The sequence below is a fragment of the Bos javanicus genome, chromosome 6, assembly GCF_032452875.1.
Source record: "Bos javanicus breed banteng chromosome 6, ARS-OSU_banteng_1.0, whole genome shotgun sequence".
Taxonomy (NCBI): Eukaryota; Metazoa; Chordata; class Mammalia; order Artiodactyla; family Bovidae; genus Bos; species Bos javanicus.
This window is the reverse complement of record NC_083873.1, coordinates 85,495,793-85,514,683: the sequence shown is the minus strand read 5'-3', so window position 1 is coordinate 85,514,683 and position 18,891 is coordinate 85,495,793. Positions and strand designations below refer to the sequence as shown.

At 36.6% G+C, this 18,891-nt stretch overlaps 1 protein-coding gene across 3 annotated transcripts in view; it reads left to right on the top strand.

Moving 5' to 3' along the window:
- SULT1B1 (sulfotransferase family 1B member 1) overlaps positions 1-18,891 on the top strand; it is a 42,921-nt gene that overhangs the window by 10,233 nt on the left and 13,797 nt on the right. For all 3 annotated transcript variants that reach the window (XM_061420359.1, XM_061420360.1, XM_061420361.1), the window contains 3 exons: positions 6,884-7,055; positions 7,332-7,460; positions 13,818-13,915. In XM_061420359.1, the coding sequence (XP_061276343.1) occupies positions 6,908-7,055; positions 7,332-7,460; positions 13,818-13,915 (375 nt within the window). In that variant the 5' untranslated portion in view covers positions 6,884-6,907. The remainder of the gene's footprint in view (positions 1-6,883; positions 7,056-7,331; positions 7,461-13,817; positions 13,916-18,891) is intronic.

Below are 18,891 nucleotides of genomic sequence, written 5' to 3'. Positions count from 1 at the left end.
CACAGGCACAATTCATTCCCAGTACAAAGCTTACACAAACCACTGGACCAAACTTACCTACTGAGGGCAGAAACCAAATGGAAGAAGGAATATGACCCTAAAGCCTATGAAAAAATGACCTCAAGCACAGTAAGTTAGAAAAAATCTGAAAAAGAATTCAGAGTAATTATAACAAGATGATACACAACCTCAAAAGTAGAATGGAGAAAATTAAAGAATTGATTAACACATTTAGCAAGGACCTAGAAGAAATAAAGGAAAAACAAACAGAGATGAACAACACAGCTACTGAAATTAAAAATACTTTAGAAGGAATCAATAGCAGAAAAACTGAGACAAAAGAATGGATAAGTAAGCTGGAAGGTAGAATGGTGGAAATAATAGCTGAAGAGCAGAATAAAGAGATAAGAATGAAAAAAATTGAGGATGTCTCAGAGATCTCTGGGAAAATATTAAACACATCAACATTTGAATTATAGAGGTCCTAGAAGAAGAAGATAAAAAGAAAGGGTCTGAGACAATTTTTCAAGAGATAATTGAAAACTTTCACATCATGGGAAAGGAAATAGACCAAGTCCAAGAAGTGCAGAGAGCCCCATACAGGATAAACCCAAGGAGAAATACACTGAAACACATAATAATCAAACTAATAAAGATTAAATTCAGAGAAAGAATATTAACTGTAGCAAAGGAAAAGCAACAAGTAACATACAAGGGAAACCCCATACAATTAACAGCTGATCTTTCAGTAGAATCTCTGCAAGCCAGAACAGAAAGGCAGGATATATTCAAAATACTGAAAAGAAAAAAATCTACAACCAAGATTACTTTACCCAGCAAGGATCTCATTCAAAATTGATGGAGAAATCAAAAACTTACAGACAGTAAAAGTTAAGAAAATTTAGCAACACCAAACCAGCTTTACAACAAATGTTAAAGGGACTTCTATAGATAGGAAACACAAGAGTAGGAAAACACCTACAAAATCAAACTCACAACAATTAAGACAATGCCAGTAGGAACATATATATCAATACCTATTTTTAATGTAAATGGATAAAATGCTTCAACCGAAAGAAAAAGACTGGCTGAATGCATACAAAAGCAAGACCCATATAGATACTGTTTACAATAGATCCACTTCACACCTAGAGACACATACAGACTGAAAGTGAGAGGATGGAAAAAGGTATTCCATTCAAAAAGAAATCAAAAGAAAGCTGGAGTAGCAATTCTCATATCAGACAAAATAAACCTTAAAGTAAAGAATATTGTAAGAGATGAAGGACACTCATTATGATCAAGGGATTAATCCAAGAAGAAGGCATAACAATTGTAACTATTTATGCCAACATAGGAGAACCTCAATACATAAGGCAAACACTAATAGACATAAAAGAGGAAATTGACAGCAACACAATAATAGTAAGGGACTTTAACACCCTACTTACACCAATGGACAGATTATCAAGCCATAAAATTAATAAGGAAACACAAGCCTAAAATGACACATTAGGCCAGATGGAGCTAATTGGTATCTTCAGGACATTACCTCCAAATGCAGAATACACTTTCTTCTCAAGTTCACATGGAACATTCTCCAGGACAGACCCCAACATGGGTCACAAATAAAGCTTCAGTAAATTTAAGATAATTGAAATTATATGAAGCATTTTTCTGATCATAACACTATGAGACTAGATATCAATTATAGGGGAAAAACTGTAAAAAAAACCCACAAAAACATGGAGATTAAACAATACATTTATAAATAATGAACAGGCTACTGAAGAAATTAAAGAGGGAAATAAAAGTATTCCCAGAAACAAATGACAATGAAAATATGAAGACCCAAGACCTATGGGATGCACCAAAGGCAGTTCTAAGAGGGAGTTTATAGCAATACAATCCTGCCTCAAGAAACAAGAAAACCATTGAATAGACAACCTGACTTTACACCTGAAATAACTTGAAAAAGAAGAATAGAAAACCCCAAAATTAGCAGAAGGAAAGAAATGATAAAGATCGGAGCAGAAATAAATGAAGGAAACAATAGTAAAGATTAGTAAAACTAAGATCTGATACTTTGAGAATATAAGCAAAGTTTACAGACCATCAACCAGAATCATCAAGAAAAAAAGAAGAATCAAATCAACATAATTAGAAATGTAAAAGACTAAGATACAACAGACAACATAGAAATAAGAAGGATCATAAGAGACTATTTCGAGCAACTATATGCCAATAAAATGGACACCTGGAAGAAATGGAGGCAAAAATATGCAATGGGGAAAAGATGGTCTCTTTAATAAGTATCCTGGAAAAATTGGACAGCTACTCTTGAAAGAATGAAATTAGAACACTTTCTAAGATCATACACAAAGATAAACTCAAAATGGATTGAAGTCATAAATATAAGACCAGAAACTATAAACTCTTAGAGAAAACATAGGCAGACACTCTATAACATAAATCGCAGTAATATCCTCTATGACCCACCTCCCAGAGTAATGGAAATAAAAACAAAAATAAACAAGAAAGACTTAATTAAGCTGAAAAGATTTCATGGCAAAGGAAACTATAAACAAGGAAAAAATAATACCTTGGGAAAATGGGAGAAAATAATAGCAAATGAAACAACTGAAAAGGGAATAATTTCCAAAATATAAAAGCAGGTCATGAAATCAATACCAGAAAAAAAAAAAAAAAACCAATAAAAAAGTGAGCAAAAGACCTGAACAGACATTTCTCCAAAGAAGACATGTAGATGGCTAATAACGCGTGAAAATAAGCTCAACATCACTTATTCAGTTCAGTTCAGTTCAGTTCAGTCACTTAGTCGCTTCCGATTCTTTGTGACCCCATGAATCGCAGCAGGCCAGGCCTCCCTGTCCATCACCAACTCCCGGAGTTCACTCAGACTCACGTCCATTGAGTCGGTGATGACATCCAGCCATCTCATCCTCTGTGGTCCCCTTCTTCTCCTGCCCCCAATCCCTCCCAGCATCAGAGTCTTTTCTAATGAGTCAACTCTTCGCATGAGGTGGCCAAAGTACTAGAGTTTCAGCTTTAGCATCATTACTTCCAAAGAAACCCCATGGCTGATCTCCTTCAGAATGGACTGGTTGGAACTCCTTGCAGTCCAAGGGACTCGCAAGAGTCTTCTCCAACACCAAAGATCAAAAGCATCAATTCTTCGGTGCTCAGCTTTCATCACAGTTCAACTCTCATCCATACATGACCACAGGAAAAACCATAGCCTTGACTAGATGGACTTTGTTGGCAAAGTAATGTCTCTGCTTTTGAATATGCTATCCAGGTTGGTCATAACTTTTCTTCCAAGGAGTAAGCGTCTTTTAATTTCATGGCTACAGTCATCAGCTTCAGTGATTTTGGAGCCCCAAAAAAATAAAGTCTGACACTTTTCCCACTATTTCCCCATCTATTTCCCATGTAGTGATGGGACCAGATGCCATGATCTTCATTTTCTGAATGTTGAGCTTTAAGCCAACTTTCTCACTCTCCTCTTTCACTTTCATCAAGAGGCTTTTTAGTTCCTTTTCACTTTCTGCCATAAGGGTGGTGTCATCAGCATATCTGAGGTTATTGATATTTCTCCCAGCAATCTTGATTCCAGCGTGGGCTTCTTCCAGCCCAGTGTTTCTCATGATGTACTCTGCCTATAAGTTAAATAAGCAGGGTGACAACATACAGCCTTGATGTACTCCTTTTCCTATTTGGAACCAGTCTGTTTTTCCATGTCCAGTTCTAACTGTTGCTTCCTGACCTGCATATAGGTTTCTCAATATATAGGTCAGGTGGTCTGGTATTCTCATCTCTTTCAGAATTTTCCACAGTTAATTGTGATCCACATAGTCTAAGGCTTTGGCATAGTCAATAAAGCAGAAATAGATGCTTTCTGGAACTCTCTTGCTTTTTCCATGATCCAGCAGATGTTGGCAATTTGATCTCTGGTTCCTCTGCCTTTTCTAAAACCAGCTTGAACATCTGGAAGTTCACGGTTCATGTATTGCAGAAGCCTGGCTTGGAGAATTTTGAGCATTACTTTACTAGCTTTTGAGATGAGTGCAATTGTGTGGTAGTTTGAGCATTCTTTGGCATTGCCTTTCTTTGGGACTGGAATGAAAACTGACCTTTTCCAGTCCTGTGGCCACTGCTGAGTTTTCCAAATGTGCTGGCATATTGAGTGCAGCACTTTCACATTATCATCTTTCAGGATTTGAAATAGCTCCACTGGAATTCCACCACCTCCACTAGCTTTGTTCATAGTGATGCTTTCTAAGGCCCACTTGACTTCACATTTCAGGATGTCGGGATCTAGGCCAGTGGTCACACCATCATGATTATCTTGGTCGTGAAGATCATTTTTGTATAGTTCTTCTGTGTATTCCTGCCACCTCTTCTTAATATCTTCTGCTTCTGTTAGGTCCATACCATTTCTGTCCTTTATCGAGCCCATCTTTGCATGAAATGTTCCCTTGGTATCTCTAATTTTCTTGAAGAGATCTCTAGTCTTTCCCATTCTGTTGTTTTCCTCTATTTCGTTGCATTGATTGCTGAGGAAGGCTTTCTTATCTCTTCTTGCTATTCTTTGGAACTCTGCATTCTGATGCTTATATCTTTCCTTTTCCCCTTTGCTTTTTGCTTCTTTTTTTTCCACAGCTATTTGTAAGGCCTCCCCAGACAGCCATTTTGCTTTTTTGCATTTCTTTTCCATGGGGATGGTCTTGATCCCTGTCTCCTGTGCAATGTCATGAACCTCCGACCATAGTTCATTGGCATTCTATCTATCAGATCTAGTCCCTTAAATCTATTTCTCACTTCCACTGTATAATCATAAGGGATTTGATTTAGGTCATACCCAAATGATCTAGTGGTTTTCCCTACCTTCTTCAGTTTAAGTCTGAATTTGGCAATAAGGAGTTCATGATCTGAGCCACAGTCAGCTCCTGGGCTTGTTTTTGCTAACGGTATAGAGCTTCTCCATCTTTGGCTGCAAAGATGTTTTCAATGTTGACCATCTGCTGATGTCCATGTGTAGACTCTTCTCTTGTGTTGTTGGAAGAGGGTGTTTGCTATGACCAGTGTGTTCTCTTGGCAAAACTCTATGTAGCCTTTGCCCTGCTTCATTCTGTATTCTAAGGCCAAATTTGCCTGTTACTCCAGGTGTTTCTTGACTTCCTACTTTTGCATTCCAATCCTCTATAATGAAAAGGACACTTTTTTTGGGGTGTTAGCTCTAAAAGGTCTTGTAGGTCTTCATAGAACTGTTCAACTTCAGCTTCTTCAGCCTTTTTGGTTGGGGCATAGACTTAGATTACTGTGATATTGAATGGTTTGCCTTGTAAATGAACAGAGATCATTCTGTCATTTTTGAGATTGCATCCAAGTACTGTATTTCAGACTCTTTTGTTGACCATGATGGCTACTCCATTTCTTCTAAGGCATTCCTGCCTGCAATAGTAGATATAATGGTCATCTGAGTTAAATTCATCCATTCCAGTCCCTTTTAGTTCGCTGATTTTTACAATGTTGTTGTTCACTCTTGCCATCTCCTGTTTGACCACTTCCAATTTGCCTTGATTCATGGACCTGACATTCCAGGTTCCTATGCAATATTGCTCTTTATAGCATTGGACCTTGCTTCATAAATGCAAATCAAAACTACAGTGAAACATCACCTCACACTGGTCAGAATGGACATCATCAAAAAAAATCTGCAAACAGTAAATGCTAGTGAGGTTGTGGAGAAAAGAGAACCTTCTTGAACTATTTGTGGGAATGTAAATTAATACAACCACTATGAAAGAACAGTATGGAGATTCCTTAAAAAACTAGGACTAAAACTAACATATGATCCAACAATCCAACCACTGGGCATGTATCCTGAGAAAACTTTAATTGAAAAAAACGTATACCCCAGTGTTCATTGCAGCATTATTTACAGTAACTAGGACCTGGAAGTACTCTACATATCCACTGATGGATTAATAGAAAAAAAAAAGCTGTGGTACATATATACAATGGAATATTACTCAGCCACAAAGAGGAACACATTTGAGTCAGTGCTAAAGATGTGGATGGACCTAGAGCCTATTATACAGCATGAAGTAAGTTAGAAAGAGAAAAACAAATACTGCATATTAATGAATGCATATATGGAATCTAGAAAGATGATACTGATGAACTAATTTTCAGGGCTGCAATGGAGATGCAGACATAGAGAACAGATTTATGAACACTGGGGGGAGGGAAGGGAAGGAGAGAGTGGGAAGAATGGAAAGAGTAGCATAGAAACATATACATTACCATATGTGAAATAGATAGCCAATGAGACTTTCCTGTATGACTCAGGGAACTCAGACCGGGGCTCTATGACAACTAGAAGGGTGGGGTGGGGCGGGAGTTGGGAGAGAGGTCCAAGAGGGAAAGGACTTAAGTTTACCTATGGCTGATTCATACTGATATGTGGCAGAAACCAACACAATATTATAAAGCAATTATCCTACAATTAAAAATAAATAAATTTTAAAAATGAGATTCAACAGAAGTATGATGAAGAATGATAGGTCCAGATTTTTTTAGCGTATTTCTGGAAAATGGGATTTTTAAGTGTTTACTCCTATTTCTTTCCCAGGCTTCCATTCCACTAAAGACCTTTGATCTGCTTGTCACTAAGCCAGCTGCTGCTCTTGCAATCTACTGCTGAACACCCATAAAAATGCCCTTTGTATTTAGACTTCTTGTTCTCTCTGTGTTAAAGGCCAGTTTTACTCTGTCAAATTGCCGTGTCTTAATAACTTTAGTTACTCAGCTTTCTAGTTTCATTCTCTCTTTTCTCCATGATTTGATTGTGCATTAGGTATTTGTATAATCTGGAACAAAGATGACTTCTCCAAAAGATGTCCTGAGAAAAAATCTGAAGCTAATCCATGGCTGTCCCATCACTTATGCTTTCGCAAACAACTGGGAAAAGATTGAACAGTTCCAAAGCAGACCAGATGACATCATGATAGTCACTTACCCCAAATCAGGTAAGTTCTGTGACCTGACAAATGCAGGTCTAACTTCAACTTTTGTTTCCTGAAAATTAGCTTCTGTACAAAATTGTTAATATACTAAATAAAATTAGTATTCCTAACAGTCAGTCTATCCCCCTACTTTGATTATATGAAAATAGACATTTGGGGCATAGAAGGGGAAATTCTACAGAATTAATTTTCTAAGAGAGTATATTAAGATGGCAGGCTTCCAACAGGGACCTTCCCCCACATTCAGGTGAAGGTTAAGAAAATGTTCTTTTGCCACAGGTACCACTTGGATCAGTGAAATTGTGGACATGGTTCTACATGATGGGGATGTTGAAAAATGTAAGCGAGATGTTATAACTGCTAAAGTTCCAATGTTGGAACTGGCTCTTCCTGGACTAAGGACTTCAGGTAATTTTAAATGACCCAGGAATTATAATTTTATAGCAACATATTAGTATCACATTAGTTACTGTATCTGTGATTTCCATTCAAGAAGAATGGAGTGTATTTGGTAACATGAAATAGAAGCATGCAAGTAGAATGGTAACCAAGGCATACAGAGAAACTGTAGTTTAGTCCATAGCATGCACATCCAGGTATAATAACCAAAGATAAAAGAATTCTGTTATGGAAAATGACTAGAAATCTCACTGATTAAAAAGTTTCTTACCTTTTACTGAGTTCTGTTGTATAAAATTTATTTGACTAATTTTTCAATTTAGAATATTATTGTAATTAAATAAACGTGTGTGTATGCTCAGTCTCTTCAGGCATGTCCGACTCTTTGTGACCCCATGGACTGTAGCCCACTAGCTCCTCTGTCCAGGGGATTCTCCAGGAAAGAATACTGGAGTGGGTTACCATGACCTCCTCCGGGGGTTCTCCCTGACCCAGGGGTCAAACCCACATTTCTTGCATCTCCTGCATTGCACGTGGATTCTTTTAGTGCTGAACCACTGAGGAAGCTTCAACTAAAAAAGTACCAATGCCTTTTAAAATAAAAAATTCATTATTAATAAATTTGGCAGTATATGAGTATCCTATATTTTATATTTTATTGTTTAAACACTGTTGGCTGAGATGGTTAAGCCCCTGTCTGCAATGCAGGAGACCTGGGTTCTATCCCTTGGTTGGGAAGATCACCTGGAGAAGGAAATGGCAGCCCACTCCAGTATTCTTGCCTGGAAAATCCCACGGACAGAAGAGACTGGTCCATGGGGTTGAAAAGAGTTGGACATGACTGAGCAACTCCATTTCCATATTTTATTGGCAGCCCTATAAGGCTGTTTATAATTTCTCCTATTTAGCCTGGCATTGCCTAAAGCAGCTTAAGTTCTTTTTTCTTAATCACTGAATTTCTTGGTGGCCAATTGTAGTGTAAAATCTAATAGTTTGGTTTTGTATTTTTCTTTTTTATAATCCAAGTGCCTGACATATGCTTTGATTGCCAATGAAGCATCAAATTCAAAGAGGCAATTATTTTAAAAAAGGTGATTGCTAATAAATCTTGTTTTTTTTTCTTCCTGTGGTTTAAATTTCTGCTTTTATGTTTTATTTTTTTTAATTTAATTTAATTTTATTTTTAAACTTTACATAATTGTATTAGTTTTGCCAAATATCAAAATGAATCCACCACAGGTATACATGTGTTCCCCATCCTGAACCCTCCTCCCTCCTCCCTCCCCTACCATCCCTCTGGGTCGTCCCAGTGCACTAGCCCCAAGCATCCAGTATCGTGCATCGAACCTGGACTGGCATCTTGTTTCTCACATGATATTTTACATGTTTCATTGTCATTCTCCCAAATCTTCCCACCCTCTCCCTCTCCCACAGAGTCCATAAGACTGTTCTATACATCAGTGTCTCTTTTGCTGTCTCGTACACCGGGTTATTGTTACCATCTTTCTAAATTCCATATATATGCGTTAGTATACTGTATTTATGTTTTTCCTTCTGGCTTACTTCACTCTGTATAATAGGCTCCAGTTTCATCCACCTCATTAGAACTGATTCAAATGTATTCTTTTTAATGGCTGAGTAATACTCCATTGTGTATATGTACCACTGCTTTCTTATCCATTCATCTGCTGATGGACATCTAGGTTGCTTCCATGTCCTGGCTATTATAAACAGTGCTGCGATGAACACTGGGGTACACGTGTCTCTTTCCCTTCTGGTTTCCTCAGTGTGTATGCCCAGCAGTGGGATTGCTGGATCATAAGGCAGTTCTATTTCCAGTTTTTTAAGGACTCTCCACACTGTTCTCCATAGTGGCTGTACTAGTTTGCATTCCCACCAACAGTGTAAGAGGGTTCCCTTTTCTCCACACCCTCTCCAGCATTTATTATTTGTAGACTTTTGGATTGCAGCCATTCTGACTGGTGTGAAATGGTACCTCATAGTGGTTTAGATTTGCATTTCTCTGATAATGAGTGATGTTGAGCATCTTTTCATGTGTTTGTTAGCCATCTGTATGTCTTCTTTGGAGAAATGTCTGTTTAGTTCTTTGGCCCATTTTTTGATTGGGTCATTTATTTTTCTGGAGTTGAGCTGTAGGAGTTGCTTGTATATTTTTGAGATTAGTTGTTTGTCCGTTGCTTCATTTGCTATTATTTTCTCCCATTCTGAAGGCTGTCTTTTCACCTTGCTAATAGTTTCCTTTGTTGTGCAGAAGCTTTTAAGGTTAATTAGGTCCCATTTGTTTATTTTTGATTTTATTTCCAATATTCTGGGTGGTGGGTCATAGAGGATCCTGCTGTGATGTATGTCAGAGAATGTTTTGCCTATGTTCTCCTCTAGGAGTTTTATAGTTTCTGGTCTTACGTTTAGATCTTTAATCCATTTTGAGTTTATTTTTGTGTATGGTGTTAGAAAGTGTTCTAGTTTCATTCTTTTACAAGTGGTTGACCAGATTTCCCAGCACCACTTGTTAAAGAAGTTGTCTTTAATCCATTGTATATTCTTGCCTCCTTTGTCAAAGATAAGGTGTCCATATGTGTGTGGATTTATCTTTGGGCTTTCTATTTTGTTCCATTGATCAATATTTCTGTCTTTGTGCCAGTACCATACTGTCTTGATAACTGTGGCTTTGTAATAGAGCCCGAAGTCAGGCAGGTTGATTCCTCCAGTTCCATTCTTCTTTCTCAAGATAGCTTTGGCTATTCAAGGTTTTTTTGTATTTCCATACAAATTGTGAAATTATTTGTTCTAGCTCTGTGAAGAATACCATTGGTAGCTTGATAGGGATTGCATTGAATCTATAAATTGCTTTGGGTAGTATACTCATTTTCACTATATTGATTCTTCCAATCCATGAACATGGTATATTTCTCCATCTATTAGTGTCCTCTTTGATCTCTTTCACCAGTGTTTTATAGTTTTCTATATACAGGTCTTTAGTTTCTTTAGGTAGATATATTCCTAAGTATTTTATTCTTTCCATTGCAATGGTGAATGGAATTGTTTCCTTAATTTCTCTTTCAGTTTTCTCATTATTAGTGTATAGGAATGCAAGGGATTTCTGTGTGTTGATTTTATATCCTGCAACTTTACTGTAGTCATTGATTATTTCTAGTAATTTTCTGGTGGAGTCTTTAGGGTTTTCTATGTAAAGGATCATGTCATCTGCAAACAGTGAGAGTTTTACTTCTTCTTTTCCAATTTGGATTCCTTTTATTTCTTTTTCTGCTCTGATTGCTGTGGCCAAAACTTCCAAAAACTTCCAAAACTATGTTGAATAGTAATGGGGAAAGTGGGCACCCTTGTCTTGTTCCTGACTTTAGAGGAAATGCTTTCAATTTTTCACCATTGAGGATAATGTTTGCTGTGGGTTTGTCATATATAGCTTTTATTATGTTGAGGTATGTTCCTTCTATTCCTGCTTTCTGGAGAGTTCTTATCATAAATGGATGTTGAATTTTGTCAAAGGCTTTCTCTGCATCTATTGAGATAATCATATGGTTTTTGTTTTTCAATTTGTTAATGTGGTGTATAACATTGATTGATTTGTGGATATTGAAGAATCCTTGCATCCCTGGGATAAAGCCCACTTGGTCATGGTGTATGATCTTTTTAATGTGTTGTTGGATTCTGATTGCTAGAATTTTGTTAAGAATTTTTGCATCTATGTTCATCAGTGATATTGGCCTGTAGTTTCCTTTTTTTGTGGGATCTTTGTCAGGTTTTGGTATTAGGGTGATGGTGGCCTCATAGAATGAGTTTGGAAGTTTACCTTCCTCTGCAATTTTCTGGAAGAGTTTGAGCAGGATAGGTGTTAGCTCTTCTCTAAATTTTTGGTAGTCCTAAGGGGAAAGTTCATAGCAATACAGGCATACCTAAAGAAACAAGAAAAAACTCAAATAAATAACCTAACCCTACACCTAAAGCAATTAGAAAAGGAAGAAATGAAGAACCCCAGGGTTAGTATAAGGAAAGAAATCTTAAAAATTAAGGCAGAAATAAATGCAAAAGAAACAAAAGAGACCATAGCAAAAATCAACAAAGCCAAAAGCTGGTTCTTTGAAAGGATAAATAAAATCGACAAACCATTAGCCAGACTCATCAAGAAACAAAGGGCGAAAAAACAAATCAATAAAATTAGAAATGAAAATGGAGAGATCACAACAGACAACACAGAAATACAAAGGATCATAAGAGACTACTATCAACAATTATATGCCAATAAAATGGACAACGTGGAAGAAATGGACAAATTCTTAGAAAAGTACAACTTTCCAAAACTGGACCAGGAAGAAATAGAAAATCTTAACAGACCCATCACAAGCAAGGAAATTGAAATGGTAATCAAAAATCTTTCAGCAAACGAAAGCCCAGGTCCAGAGGGCTTCACAGCTGAATGCTTTTATGTTTTAAATTCACCATTAAAGAGTGAGCACTTAAAACCCTAAGCCTCCCACTCCAGAATAAAATAAAAGCAGAACTCTGGGCCCACTCACTCTTTCTCCACCAATGACCTTGTTGTGTGGCACCAGGTGTGCTATATAATTTCCAGGTCCTGTAAGTAACAAAACTTTATTTAAAAAAAAAAATTTGGTAGATTAATTTCTTAGATCCTTGCTGTAATTAAGTAAAGAAGTACCAATTCTTAAAATACAAAATTTATTTTTAATGATTCATTTTTTCATTGCACAAATATTTATTGAGTATTTCTAAAGAATTTTGCACTGATCTATGGACTAGATATAAAATAATAAGTAAACTGGATTTCCTGTCCCCAATGAGCTTACAATAATATTGTGACATTAAATAAGTAATAAACTAATGATATATGAATACTGTTAGTTTAACATATCCAGAGGTAGGGCTCTATAAAAGGGAACGTGAGATTTGACTTTAGACTATATATTTAGGGATCTTAGCTCTGAATGGAGACCTAAAGCTTTGTACACAGCTAGAGAAGGCATATTTCAGGAAGATGAAGGAGTAGATATGGTGGCCTAGATGCAGAAAAGAGCTGGGTGGTAGTCTCTGGGGATTAAAAAAAAATCACCACCACCAAAAATCAACAACAATGAAAGATTGGAAAGGTGAGATTTAAAACAATTGAAGACTAGACAGGGCTTATAATTCTTAGGAATATTCAGTGAACTAAGAGAGAATCAGCAGACTAGGGTGTCCTGTAGGCAAGTGAGAAGGGTTCGAAAGCAAGGGTTGGCTCTCGAATGCTGCTGGAAACATGGGATAAGAAGACACTTTTATGGTGGTGAATGTGTCTATCAGTGTAAAGAGAAGAATTCATATTCTCTCCTCTACTAGAACTCATTACTTCTACAGTTAGACAAGGATCAACTGAAAAGGTGTTGTTCTTTCTGTGTGGTTGTCTGAAGTCAGAAAGGAAATGATAAGGCTTGCAACTAAAGGATCATTCTGGGACAAGTAACCAAAATGAGTGCAGAATGAGTTGAGATTCCAGAACCATAGAAAAATATTAAATGAAAAAGTGATAGAATCAAAGTAATAAGGGACAAGGGAATCAGATAACTGATGAGAGACGAGGGTAGGGTGGAGAACAAGTCTGTGAAGCCTCACCAGAGAGGGAGTAGGTGAGATATAGCAGGTGAAGGAGAGTAAACTGGCACTCAGATTTATTCTGGAACCTGAATGTGCATACTTGAGATGTCATTACATATTCCCAACATTCATATTTATGTGTGTAGGAGGATTCTTTAAAGGACCCTGCATGGCAAAATAATCACAAGACAGAAAAGGCTGAGAAATCTTTTGGTGAAGTTAGGAGACAGAATGAAGCAACAGGTTCATTTTGTATATACATGGTGTGTGTGTATATATATATATATGACTCATAAAGGAGATAATGAAAATGCAGATATAACAGCTGATGCTCTACAAATATATCATGTATACTATCAATATAATAGCTGTTGCAAAGCATAAGTCAGTGTGAGGTATGATGAAACTCCAAATTGCTAAGGTTGGTATTATTACTCCTCATTTTGGAAGTGAAGAAAGTGAATCCTTGAAACTCCAGGATACTTTCAAATGCTTAATGACGAATAAGTGAGAAAGTTAGGATTTGAGCCCGAAGAGGTTAACAGAGAACCCAAGTCCTTATTCATTAGAAAATACTGGCTCTTAGAATCCACATTTATGAGGCTTGTGATTTGTTCAAAATTTAGCAACATTATATACTGCTCAAAAGTATTTCAAAAGGTTGGTTGAGAAATTCAGGAAATGCAGGTTCCTTGGAGACTGTAGTACCTATATAACCAAACTAAATTTCCTCAGGTTTAGAACAACTGGAGAAGAATCCATCACCCCGGGTTGTGAAAACACATCTGCCAATTGATCTCATTCCTAAATCTTTCTGGGAAAACAACTGCAAGGTATACTCTAAACAACAAGCCAGTTTTTAACATGTCTTTTAACTTTTTCTCACTCACATAGTAAAGTGATTGCTCAAAGGCTTTGTTCACCTGTTACCATAAGAAGTGAGCTATGTAAGAAAGTGTTTAAATTTGTAAAAACACAGTATGTTTTAGCCTAAACATGCATATTCAAAATTTCCAAAATTATGTAGGAACAGAATCCTTATCTCAGCACAATATTGCTACTACTCTTTCCCAGCTGTCCTCAATAGTCTAATCTTCTCTGAAAACTCAACATAAAGTTGTCAATTCTTATTTGTTTGGTAAAATTCTTCAGTGAGACATCTGAGCCTGGGTATTTGCTTTTGGGAAACTTTTAAATTGTAAACTTCCCACCCCCACCCCAATATTTTGAAGCTATTCAGATTATCTATCTGGCATTTACTAGTTTGTCACATGTTGGAATCTAAGTTGTTAAATTCTAAGTTGTTGAACTTTGTAATGAAAAGTTGTTGGGAGCAGGAGCCGCATTCCTGGCTGTCCAGGCGCCCATGGGAGCTCACAGTGCACCGAGGCTGGGACTGTCTGGGCAGAGCACACAGGCGTGGAGACCCGCACAAAGGCATCTGCTTGCTCCTTGACTGCCGCACTCTCAGGTTCTGCCTTGGAGGAGGAAAGAGGCTCAGAAATATCAAGCGGATTGCTCAAGGTGGCACAGCAAGTAAAACGCAGTGCTTGGCTCAGAGCTCAAGTATTTCTGACAGTTGACCACTCTCCTGGCCATGCATTCTTGATTTCATGGAGATTTTCGACCATGTTGTTAAACTTGGGAGAAATGGTTTGACACCAGGGCCACAGGGCTTAGAATGAGCACCTCGTGAAAGGCTGACTTGGTGTCTCCTCTATGAAGAAGGACAAGCTTGGTCTCTGATGCCACAGTGGTGAGAAGTTAATTAAAGTAGATCATTTTCAAATGAAGCTAAGTGAACAGAAAAGACCAAGTTCTGAGCCTTTAGAGTGGGAACACTGACTCCAAGACCCTAGACTACCAGAAAAATAACACTAGGGAGTATCAAATAGTGAAAACTCAAACAAAGGAAACCACTTGAAAACAAGACCCAGCATCACCCATCCACCAGTAGCACCCTGTGCAGGACACCTCATCTAAACAAAAAACAAAACAACATTACAAACCCAGTCATCAGCAGCCTTGCCCATTAGAGGAAAAACGAACAAACAAAAACTCAGCACAAATCTCACCCTATACGAAGCTTACACAAACCACTGGACCAACCTTAGGAGGGCAGAAACCAAAAGGAAGAAAGAATTAAACCTTGACACCTGGGAAAAGGAGACCTCAAACACAATAAGTTAAAACAAAAAATGAAAAGGCAGAGAAATACTACACAAATGAAGGAACAAACTAGAAACACAGAAGTCAAAAAAAAAAAAAAAGAAGAGGAAATAGGCAAACTATCTGAAAGAGAATTCAGAATAATGATAGTAAAGATGATCAAAAACCTTGAAAACAAAATGGAGAAAATGCAAGAATCAATTAACAAAGAGCTAGAGGAATTAAAGAATAAAGATACAAACAACACAATTACTGAAATTAAAAATACTCTAGAAGGAGTCAATAGCAGAATATCTGAAGTGGAAAAGGAATCAGTGAGCTGGAGATAAAATGGTAGAAATAACTTCTGAAGAGCAGAATAAATTAAAAAGAATAAAAAGAACTGAGGATAGTCTCAGAGACCTCTGGGACAATATCAAACACACCAACATTCGAATTATAGGGATCCCAGAAGAAGAAGAGTAAAAGAAAGGATATGAGAAAATGTTTGAAGAGATTATAGCTGAAAATTTCCCCAACATGGAAAAGGAAATAGTCAAGCAATTTCAAGAGGCACAAAGAGTCTCAAACAGGATAAACCCAAGGTGAAACATGCCAAGACACATACTAATCAAACTAACAAAGACTAAACACAAAGAAAGAAAAAGATAGTGCTAAGTTGTGTCTGACTCTTAAGATCCCATGAACTGTAGCCTGCCAGGCTCCTCTGTCCATGTAATTCTCCAGGCAAGAATACTGGAGTGGGTTTCCATTTCCTTCCCCAGGGGAACTTTCTGACCCAGGAATTGAACTCAAGTCTCCCACATTGCAGGCAGATGTTTTACCAACTAAGCTATGAGGGAAGTTTCAAATACACACACACAAAAAGAATATTAAAAGCAGCAAGGGAAAAGCAACAGGTAACATACAAAGGAAACCCCAAAGACTTAACAGCTGATCTTTCAGCAGAAACTCTTCAGGCCAGAAGGGAATGGCAGGATATATTTAAAGAACTGAAAGGGAAAAGTCTACAACCAGCAAGAGAACCTTGTACCCAGCAAGGATCTCATTCAAAATTGATGGAGAAATAAAAAGCTTTTCAGACAAGGAAAAGTTAAGAGAATTCAGTATCACCAAACCAGCTTTATAACAAATGTTAAAGGGACTTATGCAGTCAAGAAAAACAAGAGAAGAAAAAAAATCTACAAAATCAACCCTAAACAATTAAGAAAATGGCGATAGGAACATATATATCAATAATTGCTTTAAGTGTAAATGGATTAAATGCTCTAAACAAAAGACACAGACTGGCTGAATACATACAAAAACAAGACCCATATATATGCTGTCTATAAGAAACACAGTTCAGACTTTGAGACACATATAGACTGAAAGTAAAAGGATGGAAAAATATATTCCATGCAAATGGGAAGCAAAAGACAGCTGGAGTAGCAATCCTCATATCAGATGAAATAGACCTTAAGATAAAGAAGATTGCAAGAGATAAGGAAGGACAAGTGATCAAGGGGTCGATTCAAGAGGAAGACATAATGATTGTAAATATCTATACAGCCAACAAAGGAGCACCTCAATACATAAGATAAACACTAGCAGACAAAAAAGGAGAAATTGACAGTAATACAATAAAAGTAGGAGACATTAACATGCCACTCACATCAATAGACAGATCATCAAAATAGAAAATTAATAAGGAAACACAAGTCTTAAATAACACATTAGATGAGATGGATCTCATTGATACCTTCAGGACATTACATCCAAATGCAGAAGAATACACCTTCTTCTCAAGTGCACATGGAGCATTCTCCAGGATAGACCACATCTTGGGTCACAAATCAAACCTCAGTAAATTTAAGAAAATTGAAATTGTATCAAGCATCTTCTCTGACCACAGTGCTATCAGACTAGATATCAATTACAAGAAAAAAACTATAAGAAGCACAAATACCTGGAGATTAAACAACATGTTTCTAAATAAACAACAGGTTACTAAAGAAATCAAAAAATTTCTAGAAACAAATGACAAAGTATAACAACTCAAAACCTATGGGATGCAGCAAAAGCAATTCTAAGAGGGAAGTTTATAGCAATACAATTGTACCTCAAGAAACAAGAAAAACACCAAATAGACAATCTAACTTTACACCTAAAACAACTGGAAGAAGAAGAACAACAACAACAACAAAAATTAGTAGAAGGAAAGAAATCATAAAGATTAGAGCAGATGTAAGTGAAAAAAAAAAAAAACATGAAACAATAGTAAAGATTAATAAAACTAAAAGCTGGTTCTTTGAGAAGATAAACAAAATTGACAAACCTTTTAGCCAGACTCATCAAGACAAAAAGAGAGAAGAATCAAATCAACAAAATTAGAAATTAAAAAGGAGAGATTTCAACAGACAATGCAGAAATACAAAGGATTATGAGACTATTATGAACAACAATATGACAATAAAATAGATAACCTGGAAGAAATGGAAAGTTTATTAGAAAAGTTAAATCTTCCAAGACTGAACCAGGAAGAAACAGAAATTATGAACAACCCAATTATAAGCACTGAATTTGAAGCTGTGATCAAAAAAAAAATTCCCTAAAAACAAAAGCTCAGGACCAGATGGCGTCACAGGAAAATTCTATCAAACATTTAGAGCAGAGCTAATCTATCCTTTTAAAATCTATCCTTTTAAAATTCTTTCAGAAAATTTCAGAGAAAGGAACACTTCCAAACTCATCCTACAAGGCCACTGTCACCCTGATACCAAATCAAGACAAAGACGACACAAAAAAAGAAAATTACAGGCCAATATCACTAATGAACATAGATGTAAAAATCCTCAACAAAATTTTAGCAAACAGAACTCAGCAACACATCAGAAAGCTCATACACCATGATCAAATTGTGTTTATTCCAGGGATGCAAGGATTCTTCTATATATGAAATCAATCAATGTGATACACCATATTAACAAGTTGAAAGATAAAAATCATAATATAATCTCAATTGATGCAGAAAAAGCCTTTGACAAAATTCAGCACCTATTTATGATTAAAACTCTTCAGAAAATGGGCGTAGAAGGAACCCATCTCAACAAATAAAGGCCATATATGATAAGCCTATGGCAAACATTATTCTCAATGGTGAAAAACTGAAAGCATTCCCCCTAAGACCAGAAATAAGACAAGGGTGTTCGCCTTTGCCACTATTATTCAACGTAGTTCTGGAAGTCCTAGCTACAGCAATCAGAGAAGAAAAAGAAATAAAAGGAATCCAGATCAGAAAAGAAGAAGTAAAGCTCTCACTCTTTGCAAATGACACGATACTGTACATAGACAACACTAAGGATAGTATCAGAAAATTACTAGAGCTAATCAGTGAATTTAGCAATGTTTCAGGATACAAAAATCACTTGCATTTCTATATACTAACAATGAAAAACCAGAAAGAAAAATTAAGGAATCAATCCCATTCACCATTGCAACAAAAAGAATTAAATATCTTGGAATAAACTAACCTAAGGAGACAAAAGAACTGTACACAGAAAATTATAAGACACTAATGAAAGAAATCAAAGATGACATAAACAGATGAAAGAATATTCCCTGTTCCTGGGTAGGAAGAATCAAGATTGTGAAAATGACT